This window comes from Alligator sinensis, unplaced genomic scaffold (assembly GCF_000455745.1).
Source record: "Alligator sinensis unplaced genomic scaffold, ASM45574v1 scaffold1726_1, whole genome shotgun sequence".
NCBI lineage: Eukaryota > Metazoa > Chordata > Crocodylia > Alligatoridae > Alligator > Alligator sinensis.
In genome coordinates this window covers 27,101-43,278 of record NW_005843520.1, presented here as the reverse complement: position 1 = coordinate 43,278, position 16,178 = coordinate 27,101, and the positions used below count along the sequence as shown (strand labels likewise).

Sequence of the window (16,178 nt, the reverse complement as noted above, 5' to 3'; positions counted from 1 at the left end):
GGGTAGTGATGTAACTTGCCCAACATTTAGCATTGTACCACTTCATCTCTATGTGCCATGTGAGCCCTCTCCTTTTCCATGATCACAGTCTTTATTTTTTCTGTCTTCTCCCCTACTGTGATGCAGTTTTGTTCCCCAGAAAACAATAAATGTTTAATCCTAAGAAAATTTCTTACAGCTTCTCAGTTCAACCTTTGAACAAAACTGAAAAACTAGACGCTACTTAATGTGTGCAGGGCAAACTGCTATTTAAATGAGAAAACATTAACAACAACACAATGAACTCTTCAGTAAAATCAGTAAATACAGAATTAAGAGGTTCAGTGAATCTCCCTTTAATTAAATGGTAGTCACCTTGTTGAACATGCATATTTATCTCCATTTACATTTATAGTTACACATAGTTTAACAAGCCTTTCTTTAGCTTTTTTACCACAAATCTCAATCTTCTTGTGTTTCAGTAAGATTAGGTAATTGTACCAAGGTGTCCAAAAGTCTCCTCAGCACCCTGTCTTTATGGGGATGCTGTAGAAGTTACAGCTTTCTCTGTTGCTCGCTGAATGGTTGTTACATACCTCTCATAATTGTAGCTTCTGGCTTATTCTCTGTGTGTGCATTTCAAACTGTTTGCCTCTCACTAAGGCAAAGGATATTAAAAGAGATTCAGCTTGAGTAGTTCCCTGCCTATGCATGGATACTGGCTGCTGCTGTAGCAGAGAGTAGGAATTAATCCCAGTGCAGTGCTGCCATTCTATAAAAACCTTCTCTTTTATTTTTGGTTTCTTATATTCTAGTGGTATAGCTTTTCAGTGGCATGCACCATTTCTATTATCAATCTTGCTATTTATTTTATGATAGTTTAGATTGGCATAATGGCATCTAATGCGTGATCCGACAATTGCACCTCCTGCTATACACTTGTGGCATGGCAGGAGGCACGATTATGTGAATTGCACATTAGATCCCATTGCGCCTTTACCTGCACATGTAGAGGGAGCCTGAGTGTTATGTTTGCTGTGGGTGCACCAATATTTATATCTTCTTTACCATTTTGATGTTCTTACACTTTCCTGATCCAGAAGGACTTAATTGATTAAGATTTTACCCTTTCTTTAACAACATACAGTGCCTCTCTTTTAATGTGCCTGATGTATGAAGCAAAAAAGTATCACATAACGCTCTGAATGAGAGGGCAAAGGAACCTCCTGTAGGTGCCATTAAATAGTGGTCAAAGTTCTCCTTGAATGGAAATCCTATGACAAGTCTATCTACTGTGTAAATATAATTTTAAGGCACACATTTGTTTTGCAGTCAATAGTGCCTGGCATGTGAAATAACAGTGACTGTTTTTTAATAGTTTTTACAGACCCAGTGCTATTGCTTTGCTACAAGAGTTTACTTAAATGATAGTGTTTTGTAGCATAGAGCAAACAAATCTCTGGTGTATTTATGTGGTGCATATTTTGTGCGGATATGTAGCACTTCCACAGAATTTTGTGCTCACGTGTCACAGGCATTTGGGGGCTGTGCTACAGCATTTGTTTCTCATGTGCTGCAATCTGGATATAACCATTTGGATAGAGCTATATATTAAAAATCCTTCTAAGCACAGGATGTATGCATGGGAAACCTCTTTTGTAAGGCTTTCATAATGTAAAACTGACTATGTACACCATAATGCTTTGGGCTAAGGGTGGTGAACTCTGAATTTTGTTGTGTGTAGAATGATGAGCCTCTCACTGTGGATCTGTGGCTGACATTGGAAATCTAGCAGAACTTCTTCTCTGCCCAGCGAGGAGAAGTTCCCCTGAGCCTTCCCTTTGTTTCTGGTAGCAAAAACAACTCTTTGCTTTCTGCTTTTTTAGGCTTTCTCTTCTAGCTTCTCCTCAGCTTTCCTCTCTTCTCTCCAAGTGTCCAAGGGACTTTCCCCTCCTGTAGACTTGCGTGCATAAGTAGCCAACATAAGTGCAGTATTTCTACATAACAGGTGAAAGACATCTGCACATCTGGGTACTCATTTGCACAGCCAAAACAGAGACCTTGCCCCAGCTGGCCTTCCCTCCACTTCCCTGGGTATCCTTGCTTCTGAAAACATGAGAGGTAAGGATCTATTGACCATTAACACAGACACCTAGTTCGGGAAGTTAAAAACCTATATGTGGACAGTGTAGGAGACTTGCAAACAAGCACATAGAGGTATAACTGTGCATATGGAGATAAATAGAAGATGGCACTGAATGATTTATGAGGGAAGCTGACAAGGTGGACGAAGTCTGGAACTTTGGTAGAACTGGGGAGGAGGCAGGTGGCAAAGCTTAACAGATAAACATAATGTAATTTTAAAAAGTTACGTGATATCTTGGTTGCGTGGAAGTGGCTTAAGGCTTTTTTAACATTGAACCTTGACAGTAACAACAGTGCACCCAGTTTTTCCATTAATACAGAAGACTAATTTCCGTTACTAACAGGATTTTTATATTGATGATGGGCCGCTTATGGAAAACTATGCTTGTGAATCGCTGCCAGTTAGATATATTTTGGCATCCTGTGAATGTGCGATGCTAAAATAATGTAAAGTGAAGATAAACTATGGAAAGTAATGTGCAGTGGGTTTGTGTGGGATGCTAGTCATGCTTTGTGACTGTTGGCTTGTGACCTGAGGTATTTATCATTGGATTGGGATTATCTTCTGTCATTGATATAGGAATAATGTTTTGCTTCTGTAACAGGCTGTTACTTTAGGAAAGTATTGACCCATATTAACCCATATATCCCTCCAGTTTTGCTGCTTTACTGTTTGTAAATAATGGCCATGGCAAAGCTCATTCCTGGTGAGACATGTTTTGTACTTTTTATCTGCCAGTAATGATGAAAGTGTTAGTGTATAGTATCACTATTGTAATTTTTACAGGGAAGGTTTAATTATTAGCTGTACACATGACATCAGTAGACCCAAATTCTTAAAGGAGAATTCTAAGGATCCCTGTCCTTTAGCGCAGTAGTTCCCAATCTGTGGTACACGTAGCACCAGTGGTATGCAGACAGCCTGTCAGTGGTATGCATTAACAGATTTATTATAATTACTTTATATGACAAAAATTTGCTCATGGTACTTAAGGTTGAACTGAAAAAATTCTGGGTGGTTCTTAAGGCTGCATTGTTTTAAATTGGCGGTGCACAATCTGTCCGAGTTTGGGAACGACTGCTTTAGTGTATATAATCACTGTGGTCACCTGGATCCTTAGTAGGGAAAGAACAGCAGAGAACCATAGGCTCAGTGCCTCTGCTTTCTATTTTAGAAGTCTGGATGAAGTGGTATTTTTCTTGTTCCAACAAACTGAAACCTCAGTTTCAGATCAGAGTTTCCTCTCCATTTCTTCTCCTACCTAGGCAAGTTGAGATGAAATGTACAAATTTATATATATTCCTTTTAGTTTCCTTTTGAAGTGGTTTCAGGTGCAAGTAGTGAATTCTTACAATATTGAATCATGTTGTTTCATGCAGGCCTTTCAAGGCAGGGGCTTTGCTTTAATATATGTTTTTACAGGAGATATTGTATGTATTGTACTACTCTTGGGATCTTGCTATAAACTCCTAAAATTGACAATTTTTTTTTTTTAATCTGACTTTTTAAAATCAACCCGTGAGGAATATTTTTCTCAGGTTTGTTCTCCTTTTTCCCTCCTTATATCTTCTGTACAAATGTAATGAAAATCATTATGCCATACAATTGAGTACTAAGTTTGTTCTTCATGTCGACATGCTGTTTTTTTCATGGAAATGTTTACTTGGTTTTTTTTCACTTCAATGATTGATTCAGATTTCTATCGCCTCTCTCAGATTATCCTTTCCCATGGTGCTGTGACTGACTGCGCAGTTGTGGGCCTGGAGGATGCTTTGAAAGGTCACGTTCCATTAGCACTGTGTGTATTGAGAAATGGTGAGAGTTCATTTCTCTTTATTGACTCTCACATCTGGTGTCAGTGAGATTGTATAATATTGCTTAGTAGTAAAAGCTTTTGCAATTTCTCACCAGATGTAAAGATAGAAGAAGAGAAAGTTTTGGAAGGGATTGTTAAATGTGTTCGACAGAACCTTGGTCCTGTGGCAGCCTTCCAAAAGGCAGTGTTCGTGAAACAGATACCAAAGACACGTTCTGGCAAGATACCACGTTCTGCTCTTTCTGCCCTTGTCAATGGCAACCCATATCAGGTAAATTAGAGGGGCTCTTTATCTAATGAACTGGCCACATCTTTTGATTCTTAAATTGTTTTGCTGTTTGCTTCAATTAACTGGTATTGCTGCTTCATGTTGTTGTTTTGCTTTCCATATAATTTTGCTTTCACAATCATCATGGCCAAGTCCTGAATATTTTTGTTCCTGATTACACCTCTGTAGTTGAGGTGTTTTTGAACGAACACCTCTACTATGCAGTTTGGTAATCTGCTATCATATATTTGTGTACACTCTTTTCTTACAGATAACACCAACCATTGAGGATCCTCATGCATTTAAACATATAGAAGAAGTGCTGAAGAACAAATAAAAGTAACTGTTGTCCATCTTATAGTATATTGTACTAACAAACCTCCTAATGAACTGAATTTATAGAGTTTCTGTTCAGCAATGCAAGATATTTAAAAATCTGAAATAATCTGTGGCTATTTTTTTTACTATAAAGCTGTTACTGTATTCTTTATCATGGACAGCAAAATATACTGAGTGTATAGGAAGGACATTGTAATTTTTATTTTACTGGATGTTGAGATGTTTAACTATGCAATGGCAAAGAGTTTTAACAGCATCTTGGAAGGAAGGTCCATGGATTCATATATTTTAAGGCAAGAAAGGATATTAGATCCTGTAATCTGACCTCTTTAATCACAGGCTCTTGAATGTTGCCTGGTGCCCCATCACTTGTAATTTGTATTTGCTTAAGGCATATCTTTGGAAAGGCTTCCTAAATCACTTGCATTTAAAAATATCAAGAGATGGAGAATCCACCACTTAACTTGGTTGTGTGTTGCAACACAAAATCACCCTTGCTGTTAAGAATTTCTTCCTTATTTTCAATTTAAATGGTCTGATTTCAGCTATTTTTGTGGCTTTCTCTTGTAGATTAAAGAGCACTTTCAAATGGTATTTTTCTCAGTGAAGGCTCTTATACACTGTACTCAACTCCCCTCTCAATCTTCTTTTTTGATAAGCTTAAACGCATAAGCTTCATAAGCCTCACTGATAGGCATTTTCTCCAGCTCCCAATAAAGTTTTCCAGTTCCCTTTCCAGTTTCTCAATACCCTATTTAAAATATGGATGAAAGAACTGTCACAGTATTCTAGTATCCATCTCACTAATGCTGTATGCAGAGGTAAAATCACCCCCAATTACTCCTCCTTCCACAATTACTCTCTTTCCATGCCATCCAACTGAAAGGTCATTTTGTGGCATTTGTCCACTATAACACCTAGATTCTTTTCAGAGACTGCTTTCCAGTTAGCTTTGCATTCGGCTATGTTAAAATATATTTTGTTCAAAATGGTTTACCAGTTTACCAGGTGCTGCAAATCATTATGTATGGCTGCCCTTTTCTCCTCACTATTTAATCTTCTGCTGCTCCTTGTGTCTTCCCCAGATTTTTATCAGAAATGATTTCAAATACTGGATTTCCAGATAATGGATACAACTTGTAGAATTGTATCCAAATTAGTTTTTTACCTCTGCTGAATTTTGTTAGGATCACCACTTTTTAGAGGGTGCACCATTAACAACTATTTTTTTAAATCTACCAAATAGCTGGTTCTCATCCTAGTTAACTGTTAACCTGTGCTTCATTGATTTTATGTAGTGCCAATTTTTTAATCACCATGTCATGCACTAAGTCAGTTATCTTACATCATGCTGTTACAACTAAGCTGCTACCTTTATTAACCAAACTTGCCATCTTATCAAAGAATAAAATCAAGTTTGTTTGGCAGGACCTATTATTTTTCCATAAAATCATTATAATTGACATTAATTATATTTCTGTGCTTTTGTTCTTCATCAATTGAATTTCATATCACCTTTTCACTGTTTTGTGAAGGACTGACAATTAATCAGCCTGATTTTCACTCTTGGTACGTTTAGTACTGTTTTAGTTTTCTAGAACTCCACAGTATTCCAAGATTGATTGAGAGTTTACATCAGTGGTCCAGTGATTTCATCAGTTAGCTCTTTAAAGGCTCTTGGGTACCAGGTTAGGTTGATATAAAAATATCTGTAGTGAATTTATTACTAAGAGAATAGAAAGTACTTTTATCATCTCCAGGGTGTACAAACATATTGTTCTGCTTTTTGCAAACACACAATAGAAATATTTTTGACCATTCTTCCCTTCTGTGCATCATTAATAATATTAACAGCCCTGCCATTAATAGGGATATAAAATTACTGGATTTCTTTTTTCTAATAAACTTGAAATGTCCCTTTTTAGTGTCTTTAGCCCTGTAAGTCATAGTTGTTTTCTATGTCTTTAGGTTCCTTTACCAATTTATGTTGTACAACTTTTGAATTAGATCAGTTGCTTTTTGTTTCCTCTTTCCACCATTATATGGAATTATATTTAACTGGTGCCTTCACTTTGCTACTGAATCAGCATGGGCTTTTATTCAAAGTTGTTCTTTTTTCTTGCTTCTGGAATTGCAGCTCTTTGACCAAAATGTTTGTGGTGGAAGATACTCATTTGTCCATTTCTTACTTTAAGGTTATTTTACAGTTGAGAGAGGAAAAAACTCAAAGCCTTTTAAGACCATACGTCTTCCTAAATATTGCAGCTATAGCTCATACAGAAGCTTTGTGCAGTGATTTCTTTGATTTGACTTGGGTGGCTTTCTTGGTTTGTGTTATACAGGAGGTCAGACTTAGGCTTCTGGCCTTAAAGTATATGAAACTCTGTTTATGACTGACCCTTGATTTATTGTTAATTGTAATAGTGTTGAATGAAAAACTATGATGTGGAAACTTGTGTTAAAGATGGACCATCTGCTTACACTCTGAATTTGCTGACTTCCTTAATTTATGTCATTCTTATGAAAGGGATAACCAGTTAGTATCTGTCTGTACTGTTGCCATGTAACCACATCCTTCAACTTCACTGTGACCTTATATGACCAAAGAGTTAATCCTGCAGCTATCAGAGAGCCCATTCCTGCAAGGTGTTCCAGAGTGCTGAGAGTTTGCTTGAGTGACTTTATGCTTTTGGGAGATCCTTAAGTGTTAAAGATGCTCAGCATATCACCAGACGGATTCCATACCACTGTAATTTGCTGCTTTACTGTCAGGTAGTATCTTTTCACTGCATGATGCATTTAATAATTTATTATTCTTTTTAGATAAAAAATATACAGAACATCAGGGGAAAAGGTTTTTAGAAAGCAAAACAAGGGAGTCACTATATATTAGTGTCTCCAGTCACTTTCCTGATCTCCACACTCAAAAAGAATACTATTAGATTTAAAGAATATTTATATACAGTAATGAGAGCACCCATTGTTTTTTTTCAATGACAATATCTTCTCAAAGGCAACCATCCAGAAAGGCTGGTATCACCTACAGAGTAAAGGTATCAGATGCCAGAACTATTGACACATGCATTTAACACAACTGTTAATTTTCATGGCCAAATAAAATAACTGGCAGGCTATAAGGGATTGGAAGTAGTGAAGAATAATTAGGGTGATTCCCATTCAAGTGCCCTGCTGGGCTATGAGCACTTTTTAGGGCTGGAGCCATAGGCCATGTTGTCATGGCACCCTCAAATACACCGTGCAGCACTGTGTGTATTATTCCCCACCTCCTAAACAGGAGCAGTGTAACCAGACTATGTAGTTCTAGGGCAGTGCAGGTAAGCTAACTGGCATCGTCACTTGGCAGTGGTAATTAGCAGGGATCTGGGTTTTCCATTTCCTACGGAAAAATGGAGAAAACCATGGATTTTCCATTTTTATCAGAGAAAACATGGATTTCCCCTTTTAACAGAGTAACCTGTGGATTTCTCACTTTTGCAAAGAGCTCTTGCAGGCTGGCTGAGTTCCAGCCTGCAAGAGCTGATTGCAAAAAGGGTGGAAGCCCCAACCCTGCCCAGAAGGGGAGGGAGAGGAGGATGGGTGGGGCCTGAGGCTTTTAGTCAAGTCTTGGGTCAGACTATATTTCCTTCTGGAGCCTGTGAAGTGGTAAGTGGGGCTTGCAGTGGCCTGGGGGGTTGCCAGGCAGGGCTGGGGCAGAAGCTGACTGGGGGTTGAGAGAGTGGGGAGGTTTGCAGCTGGCTGGGAGCTGGGGGGGTTTGCAGCCACCTGGGGGATTTTCAGGAGGTGGGGGGTTTTGCGGCCAAGGGGGATGGGGTTTGCAGCCAGCTGGGAGGTTTGCAGTGGGCTGGGAGCTGGGGGGGTTTGCAGCCAGCTGGGGGGCGATTTTGCAGCCAGGGAGGAGGCTTGCAGCTGCTGGGAGCTGGGGGGTTTGCAGGAGTTGGGGGAGGTTTGCAGCCTGCTGGGAGCTGGGGGGTTTTGCAGCCAGAGCTGGGAGGTTTGCAGCCAGCTGGGAGCATGGGTTTTGCAGCCTCCCTGCCCAAGTGCCAGGCCCACTGCACATGGAACCCAAGTGGTGCTATCGGGGACCGAGCTTGGCTCCTCCATATGTGGCTTCCCTTAAGAGCCAATAGCACAACTCACAGTCCACATGCAGTCAGCCCAGGGTCCACTCTGCATCTTCCCCCTACCCCTCCCTGCTCCCCTAGCCCCAGGCAGCTCCCAGTGGGAGTGTGTCCAGTGTCCACACATGCATGCACACACACATGCACGTACAGATGCATACACACATGCACACCCATAGATGTGCACACGGGTGCATACACATGTATACATGCATAGATGCACACATGAAAGAGGGGTACCAGGAGGGCTGGGGAGACTGTAGGGGGGAGTGAGGGACACTAGCAGCACCAGGGGGGCTGTGGAGGGCCTTTAATTTTAATAATAGATTTGGGTTTTTTTATCAGAGAATTTGCAGTTTTTTATCAGAGAAAACCAGGATCCCTTGTAATTAGTTTGCTCTCTGCACTGCTTAGAGGTAGCTTATACTGTTTCCAGTTGGTGGGGAGAGGGTCATTGCCTATTAGGGCTGTGTGAAATTTCGGCAGCTGTTTTGCTTCAGAGGTGTTTTGGCCCATTTTGGCACCCAAAACACCAAATCTGAAATGAAAAGGAAGGCTCCAAAACATCTCCAAAATTAAATGAAACTATCCAAAATGTTTTGGAAATGTTTCAGATGTTTCATAGCTGGGCTTGCAGGGAAACAGAAACTAACAAGAGGGAGGGGGAAGAGGGGCAGAAAGAGTGCTCTGCTGTTGACATCTGTAGCTGGCCAGTATCCGTGAGCTGTCCCTGAGGTCCCTGAGTGCTCTGGGGGAGGGATTACAGCCTGCTGTCATCCTGCGCGCAGATCCGGGGGCCCGTGCCCTCTGGGAGGAGTCTGGCACAGACCCGCAGCCCTCCCTGTGGGTGTGGGCCCCCAACTCTGCGTGCAGGATGACAGCAGGCTGCTGCTGCCAGCTGGGGCAGTGCCAGCACCCCAGTCTGCTTGGTGCAGCCTGCACTGAGCACAGCTGGGGGACATGCAGGAGAAGCCCCCATGGCTACCCAGCCTGGCCACATTCCCTGCCCGGCTTAGCAGTGCTGGACCTGTGCCATGCGACAACTGCTGTGTGGGTGCTAGGCAAGGGGGGCAATCCCCACTGCCCCGCACTGTGCAAGGGGGCTCTGCCATGAGTGTCTAGAGGCCCCAGTCGCCACTCCTGCAGCCGGTAAGTACGGGGCTTTTTTTTTTTTTTTTGAGTGCCAGGACTAGGTTGGGGCCGGGTGGGGGATGGGGCCAGGCAGGGCAGCCATGGGAGCTTCTCCCGTGGTTCCCCTTGCCCGGGGAGAGGAAGGCACAGCTGGAGGAGCTTCGGGACTACCTGCAGCCACCTGGCTGTGCCTACCTCTTTCCAGCCAATCCGAATATCTGAAACAGCATTGAAACTCCGCAACAGATACGGCCAAATTGAAACAGAGCAGTGATCCAAAACACTGAAACAAATCACTGTCCTCTGAAATGGCTGACTCTGAAATCGAAATGAGACATAGCCATTTCACACAGCCCTATTGCCTATGCTGCACGCATGTTTGAGGGTGGTCCTGCTGGGCATGGGAAGCTTACAGTATGGATTTTCCTCAGAGTTTCATCTTCTGCAGACAGTCTTGAACCAAATAATGCATTAATGAGCTTGGCACCAAATACAATGCAACAAACCACTATATTTGTTACATAGAATGAGCAGAGTCACATATCCCATAGTAATTTAAGCTGTTTGAGTCTATACTATATTTAACGTTTGACCAGATATTCATATAATAAAATAGTCATCCTGCTGTGGTAGTCATTTTGGGAAAAGTCAGCCAATATAGGCAGGGCCAAGCTACAGGGCTATCCTCTTGTGTTAAGACATCAGAATAGGGTGAAATGAAACTTAAGTGATGGCTAAGTTTATTGCACCAGGTTTGATTTTTCCTTCATGAGCTGAGTTAGGGTACACAGTCGCACACTGTAGCTCATGTGAGTGATGTCTTTCATCTGAGTAGTAAAATTACTCATCTGCACTACTGCTTGCAGAATCTGATGCTTATTTTTTTCCAGTTTGGTTATCCAGTTACCATTTTGTTGCTCTGTAGATGTTCTGTTGTAGTTACCAAGACATTAAATAACATTATGAACATTTATAGCTTTGGAAGGAAGACACAGATGTTCTATGGAAAACTCTAGTGTTGTCTGCCTTCATTTCATTAACAAACATTAAATCAAGTGATCTGCCTAATGCAGAGGGAAGAAAGAGCTACTGGAGCTTTCCTTCTCCAAAGTGTGTAAGCTTGGAGTTGCACACGTGCTCAAAACTTAAATTACTGGCGCTGACTTTAAAACTAGAGGATTCTACAATGGATGTAGCAGCTGTAGGTAGAAGCCAAGAGCCTTATTCTCTGTTTTTCCCTTTATCTTGTTTCCTATATTTGTGCAAAGTTCATACAAAATGCTAACTAATCAGGTTCTGAATACTTTTCTGGTTATGCACAATTCACTATTATAAGCAAGATTTTGCCTTTTCTTTGTTCAAATAAGACTGTCTTTGTGTGGTATTAGATATGCAGGTATTTTATCATTGTGAACTGGAGGAACATTCAAGATTTGAATGTCAATTGCTTTCTGGTGTAATAAAAGTAAAGGATGTTTAAAAGTATTTTATGTTTTTATGGAGTATTTGTTAAATAATGTTTCTAAAGTGTCATGCAAAAATTCATGAGAGGGAAAAAGAAAAGCCTTGTGAGTAAAACCTTGTGAACAATAATTCAGGGGCCCAGGGCTGATTTCCTGGATCCATCCATCTGGCAATTCCCACTCCATTTTCCCCCACCAGAAAAACAGAAGTAATACTGTTCTTTCTCTTTCTTATCTATTTCCAGCTCTTTGGGGTGGGGCTGTCTTGTACCATTATATGTACAGCTCCTGCAACTGCATGCAGTCTTTTTTCTATTTTCCCAGACCTCCTTGAACTTAAAGATCTTTAGAAAGGGAATTTGGTCAGATTGGCAATTGGATTTGTATCTTTTCATACTGGAGAGCTAAACTAGATATTTCTGAGCTTTGTATTGAAAAACATCATCATCATCTGGCTTTGAGTGCTTTATGTGAGCAGATAAATCCTTTAATGGATATAAACATTCAAGCACCAGGCCCCAGATGGAATCTGCAGCCCTGAATTAGATTTCATATACAGTGAATGAAGCAGAATGAGATCTAAAACAACCAGTGCACCAAGAAGAGAGCTCATCTAGAGATAGTTGGCATGAAACTCTTGAGCACAAGGGTGTATCTGAAATCCCACTTCTCTCAGGAATGTAGGTACCTGATACAGTGTGACCGGAAAGCACCTCCATCATCTTGGGACTCGGAAACCAGAATTCTCTTGACAATGGGCACCTACAACTATATTTTCAAAGAACTGAGCTGTTTTGTTTTGAAATATTGAGGTGACAATCCTCACCTTTTGTAAAGTCATCTCAGGGGATTCAAATCCCTATTCCCTAGCTCCCAGGAAAGTTCCCTAGAGGAAGAGTGGAAGAGTGGAGTGACGTTCTTTAGCTTTCATGCTGAAGCTGGCCACCCTGGCGAAGAATTCAGGATTTGTGCCAGAGATGGCACAAGACTCTGTAGCCAAGTCATTAGAGAACTTAGAAGTGCAGAATTCTAGCTTTTGTCCCCTGCTATCAGATCTCTCTCTCTCTCTTGTGTGTAAAATAGTTTTGGGATAAAATGCATAAACAGCCTTTAGAATAGAGACTAGAATCCAGGGTTGTGTCGATGTGCGTGGATGTTTTGTTCCCCGGGGACAACTAGCAGCAATGCACCTTGTGTCACCACTAGTTGTCCCTGGGGAATGTCTGTGCCACGCGTGCTCTGGTGCATGGCAAATTACCCTGGGTAGAGTAGAGGAGGCTGGGGCTAGCACTGTTCTGGCCCCATTAGCCTTACCTGGGGTCCTGGGGGCCTCCCCGGGCTGCAGCAGCAGCAGTCCTACCACTTGGAACTGGACCAGCAGCCACAGTGTGGCTCAGGCCAGCCATGCTCCAGTTTTGAGTGGCACATGCTGCCCCCATGTATGCTGCTCTCCTTTTTTTTTTTTGCACACGTTTTTTTTGACCCCTGGATATCATTGTGGAGAACAGCTGAATGCGTGATATTTGGTGCCACAGATGTGTCAACGGAGCCACATGGCACATGCCACATGACAGCACCTGTCTGGATGTGGCCCAGGAGTCCTTCCACCCAGGTGAGTGCCCTTACTCTTGCCATACCACCCTCTTTCCCACTGAAATTGTGTCACTGTGCAGAAAAAGGTTAGTATGAACAGATGCATGGGACAGACCCTGACCTTGTGGAAATGCGAGTTGTTGGTTTGAATCCCCTCAATCCCCTTGAATGCAGTGAAAGAAAGCTTGGTGAGTGTCCGTACTGCGAGAGCTCCAACATATTGGTATGAAATATCATTTCCTCCAGCATTCAAGTACTTTGGACCTGGAATATGGCAAAGTAGGCTCTCCAGCCTAACAGAGAGGCAGCTGTCATAGCAGCAGGTGAGTTGAAAAGGCTTTGCACATGCTGCCTGGGCAATTCTACCAAATGAGAAAGGGGAAGACCTGGGGGAAATCATTGCTCCCATTTGTAGGGTGTTTCCCCAGCTCATTTGCGGGCTGGACTCCTTGTATTTGAAGTGAAGTCTGGCATGCAATGTCACAAGAAAGCAGGAATTAATTTTGCCAGGAAGCCAGAGGTTTTTATTGACACTATGGTAGGTGTCAACCAAGAAGATTAGCTCTTGAAGGGACTGGAAATGACTCTGCAGAAGGTAGATTTACCATTGTGGAGTCCAAGGTGACGACTCCTGTGAATCAAGCCCTTGCACAGGGATCGTACTTGGCCTTTGTCTATTTACTAACAATCCCAAAGTGTAAGAGAGCCTCAGCTCTTTGACACTTGTTTTGAGAAAGTCCTTCTTACCAGCCAGTCATCTAAATGTCTCAGATGTGGGGTAACCACCAGGAGAACCTTGGTGAAGTCTTTAGGGAATCATCAAGAGGTCAAATGAGAGGACTGCAAACCCATAATGCTCCTGTTTTGACACACCACACATTAGATATGTTTTTTTTCTGTGAGGGTTTGATGACAATGTGGAGATAAATTTAGAGATGAAAACTAGTTTGCCTCCTGCAGGGATAGTATAATAGCTACCTACATAACTACTTTGAATTTGATCATGAAAACTGAGCTCCCTTAAGACCAAGATAGAATGCCATCCCCTTATGAACCAACAAGTAATTACTGTAAACCCCCCCATCTGTAAGACTCTTTTTTTTTTCCTGAAGACTTTTCCTCTCCACAAGAGCAAGCATCAGGCCCCCGTTGGAGAATCCTGTAAAAAGGGTCCCAGAAAAGGGGAGAAGGGATGTGAAGTGATGGCGAACTGAATAGTATGGTACATCATGTGTTGTATTCAAACCTACTGGTATTACTGTAATGTGAGCCTGTCCATATTGCTAATGAGCTGGGCAGTTTTTGAAGGGAGGGTAAGGGGAGCAAGCCACTGAATGGGAGTGCAAGTATCTCTTACTATCTTGACTGCTGCCTAATGTGTGCTCTCAAGCAGAGAGTGAAGTGAAGGAATGCTTCTGGTTATGTAACCATTAATATAATTTGGGTGATTATTGATAGGAAGACTATGGAGTATGACTGTGGGTGGAAGATGGCTGATACTGCAGCTTCCCTGTAGGATCCAGGGACTAGTCTTCCAGGGCGCACAGAGCAGCTCTGGAGTCTTTAAAATTGTATAGCACTTCACTGGTTTTAATACTAATCTAATCTGACAAGGAGAATTAGGTAAAATTCAGTGTTCTAAATTGGTGGAGGTTAGCAAAAGGGTACACTTTTTATCATGATCAGGTCCAAATGTTTCAGTTCCTTTCATAGTCTAGCAAAATGGCCCAGTCTTCTCATTGACAGCATAATCATCCAAGGAGAAGGATGGGAGACAAACATAAAATATGCAGGAGCTTGATATTTTTTGTCCCCCCTTCTAGCAGTTGGTGCCAAATGTGAAGGATTTGGGCAACATGATGCATCAGGTCAAATAAACATAGGGTTGAAAAGGATCCTGAGTGTCATCTGGTCCCCAAATTTGTGATTCACTATTCCTATAACATGTCAGGTAGATATCTATCTAGTGTCTTCTTACAAACTAATGAAGAAGATTCCAAAATGACTCTAGGCAATTAGGTCCATTGTCCTACTAATCTTCTACTTAGGAAATTCTTCCTGAGATCTTGTTTAAATTTGTTTTCCTTTAGTTTAACACCATTTCCACCTGTCCTGCCCTCTTTAGGCAAGGGAGAACAGTATTTCTTCTTTACAGGAGCCTTTCAAATATTTGAAAACTGCTGTCATATTTCCCCTTAATCTGCATCTCTTTAAACTCAACAAATCTAGTTCCTTCAACTTTTCCCCATGCAACTTCTTTTCCAGACCATTTATCACCTCTATTGCTCATGTCTGCTCCAGTTTCTCTGCATTGTTATTTCAACATGGTACCCAGAGTTGGACACAACAATCCCGCTGAGGCCTAAGCAATGCCTTTTTGTCTTATATCTAATGAGTTTGTTAAGCAACCAAAAACTGCATTTTATTTGCAACAGCAAATTAATGAGTGGCCCTGAAATCATCTGTTTGTTGGAAGAGTGAAAGAACAATGGTGCCCTCCAGGAAGGAAAAATGAAGAAGGGAATATGCTCCTACAGCATAGCCAGCCTTTAACTAGGATTTGGAAAATCCTCCACATCTAGGAAATGAATAGCATCTGACCTGCAACAGTTTGGGATGTTGAAGATAATGTGCACTAAATGGAATGGCTAAATGTATCCCCAAGGACAGGGCTAAGGTGTAAAACACAATACCAGTAAGACCATGTTGGAAGGTGAAGTTAGGAAGCCTAAGGCTACTGGGCCAGAAACAAGGAAACCACTTTGGAAAACCACGACAACACTGTGGCTTTTCAGCCATTGCCGTGGACAAATATATATGTAGCATCATGCTCAGCATGAGGACTCTGACAAGCCAACACCTATAACCAGTGTCATTGTGACTGGCTCTAGAACTGATACCAAGGCTGTGGACACAACTAGATATGGTGATGGTGGGAGTGGAGGGATCACAGGAGGAGCTTTATCAGGCTTGACCAGGGTTGAGAATATCCATTCCAAGAGTAGCATGGAATACATGATGGATGCCTGGGGAGATGCTGCTGGGGAGTGAGGCAGAGTTGTTGTACAACCAGATGAAGCTAGGACTAGAGATTTTTACACTGGAGTGGAAACTGGCACCACAGGGTTGCTCCAGGGAGATCTGGAAAAACATCTCAGCCACTTGTCCTTGGTCTTTTTGTCAGTCAGCTGAGAATACCTGCTGGGAGCTGGAAAATTGTGCTGGAGCACTGGTGCCAATGCATCTACGAGCTTCAGTATTTTTTGTACAGGACTGTTGTCTTTGATGAGCAAGGCACTGGTAC

The 16,178-nt window shown here is 41.8% G+C and overlaps 1 protein-coding gene across 1 annotated transcript in view; it reads left to right on the top strand.

Annotated features, from left to right (window-relative positions):
• LOC102384331 (acyl-CoA synthetase short-chain family member 3, mitochondrial-like) overlaps window positions 1–8,352 on the top strand; it is a 54,483-nt gene extending 46,131 nt beyond the window's left edge. Inside the window, exons 6-8 of the mRNA XM_014527441.2 lie at window positions 3,841–3,940; window positions 4,037–4,212; window positions 4,481–8,352. Of these exons, the coding sequence (XP_014382927.2) occupies window positions 3,841–3,940; window positions 4,037–4,212; window positions 4,481–4,546 (342 nt within the window). The 3' untranslated portion in view covers window positions 4,547–8,352. The remainder of the gene's footprint in view (window positions 1–3,840; window positions 3,941–4,036; window positions 4,213–4,480) is intronic.
• Window positions 8,353–16,178: the final 7,826 nt, after the last annotated feature.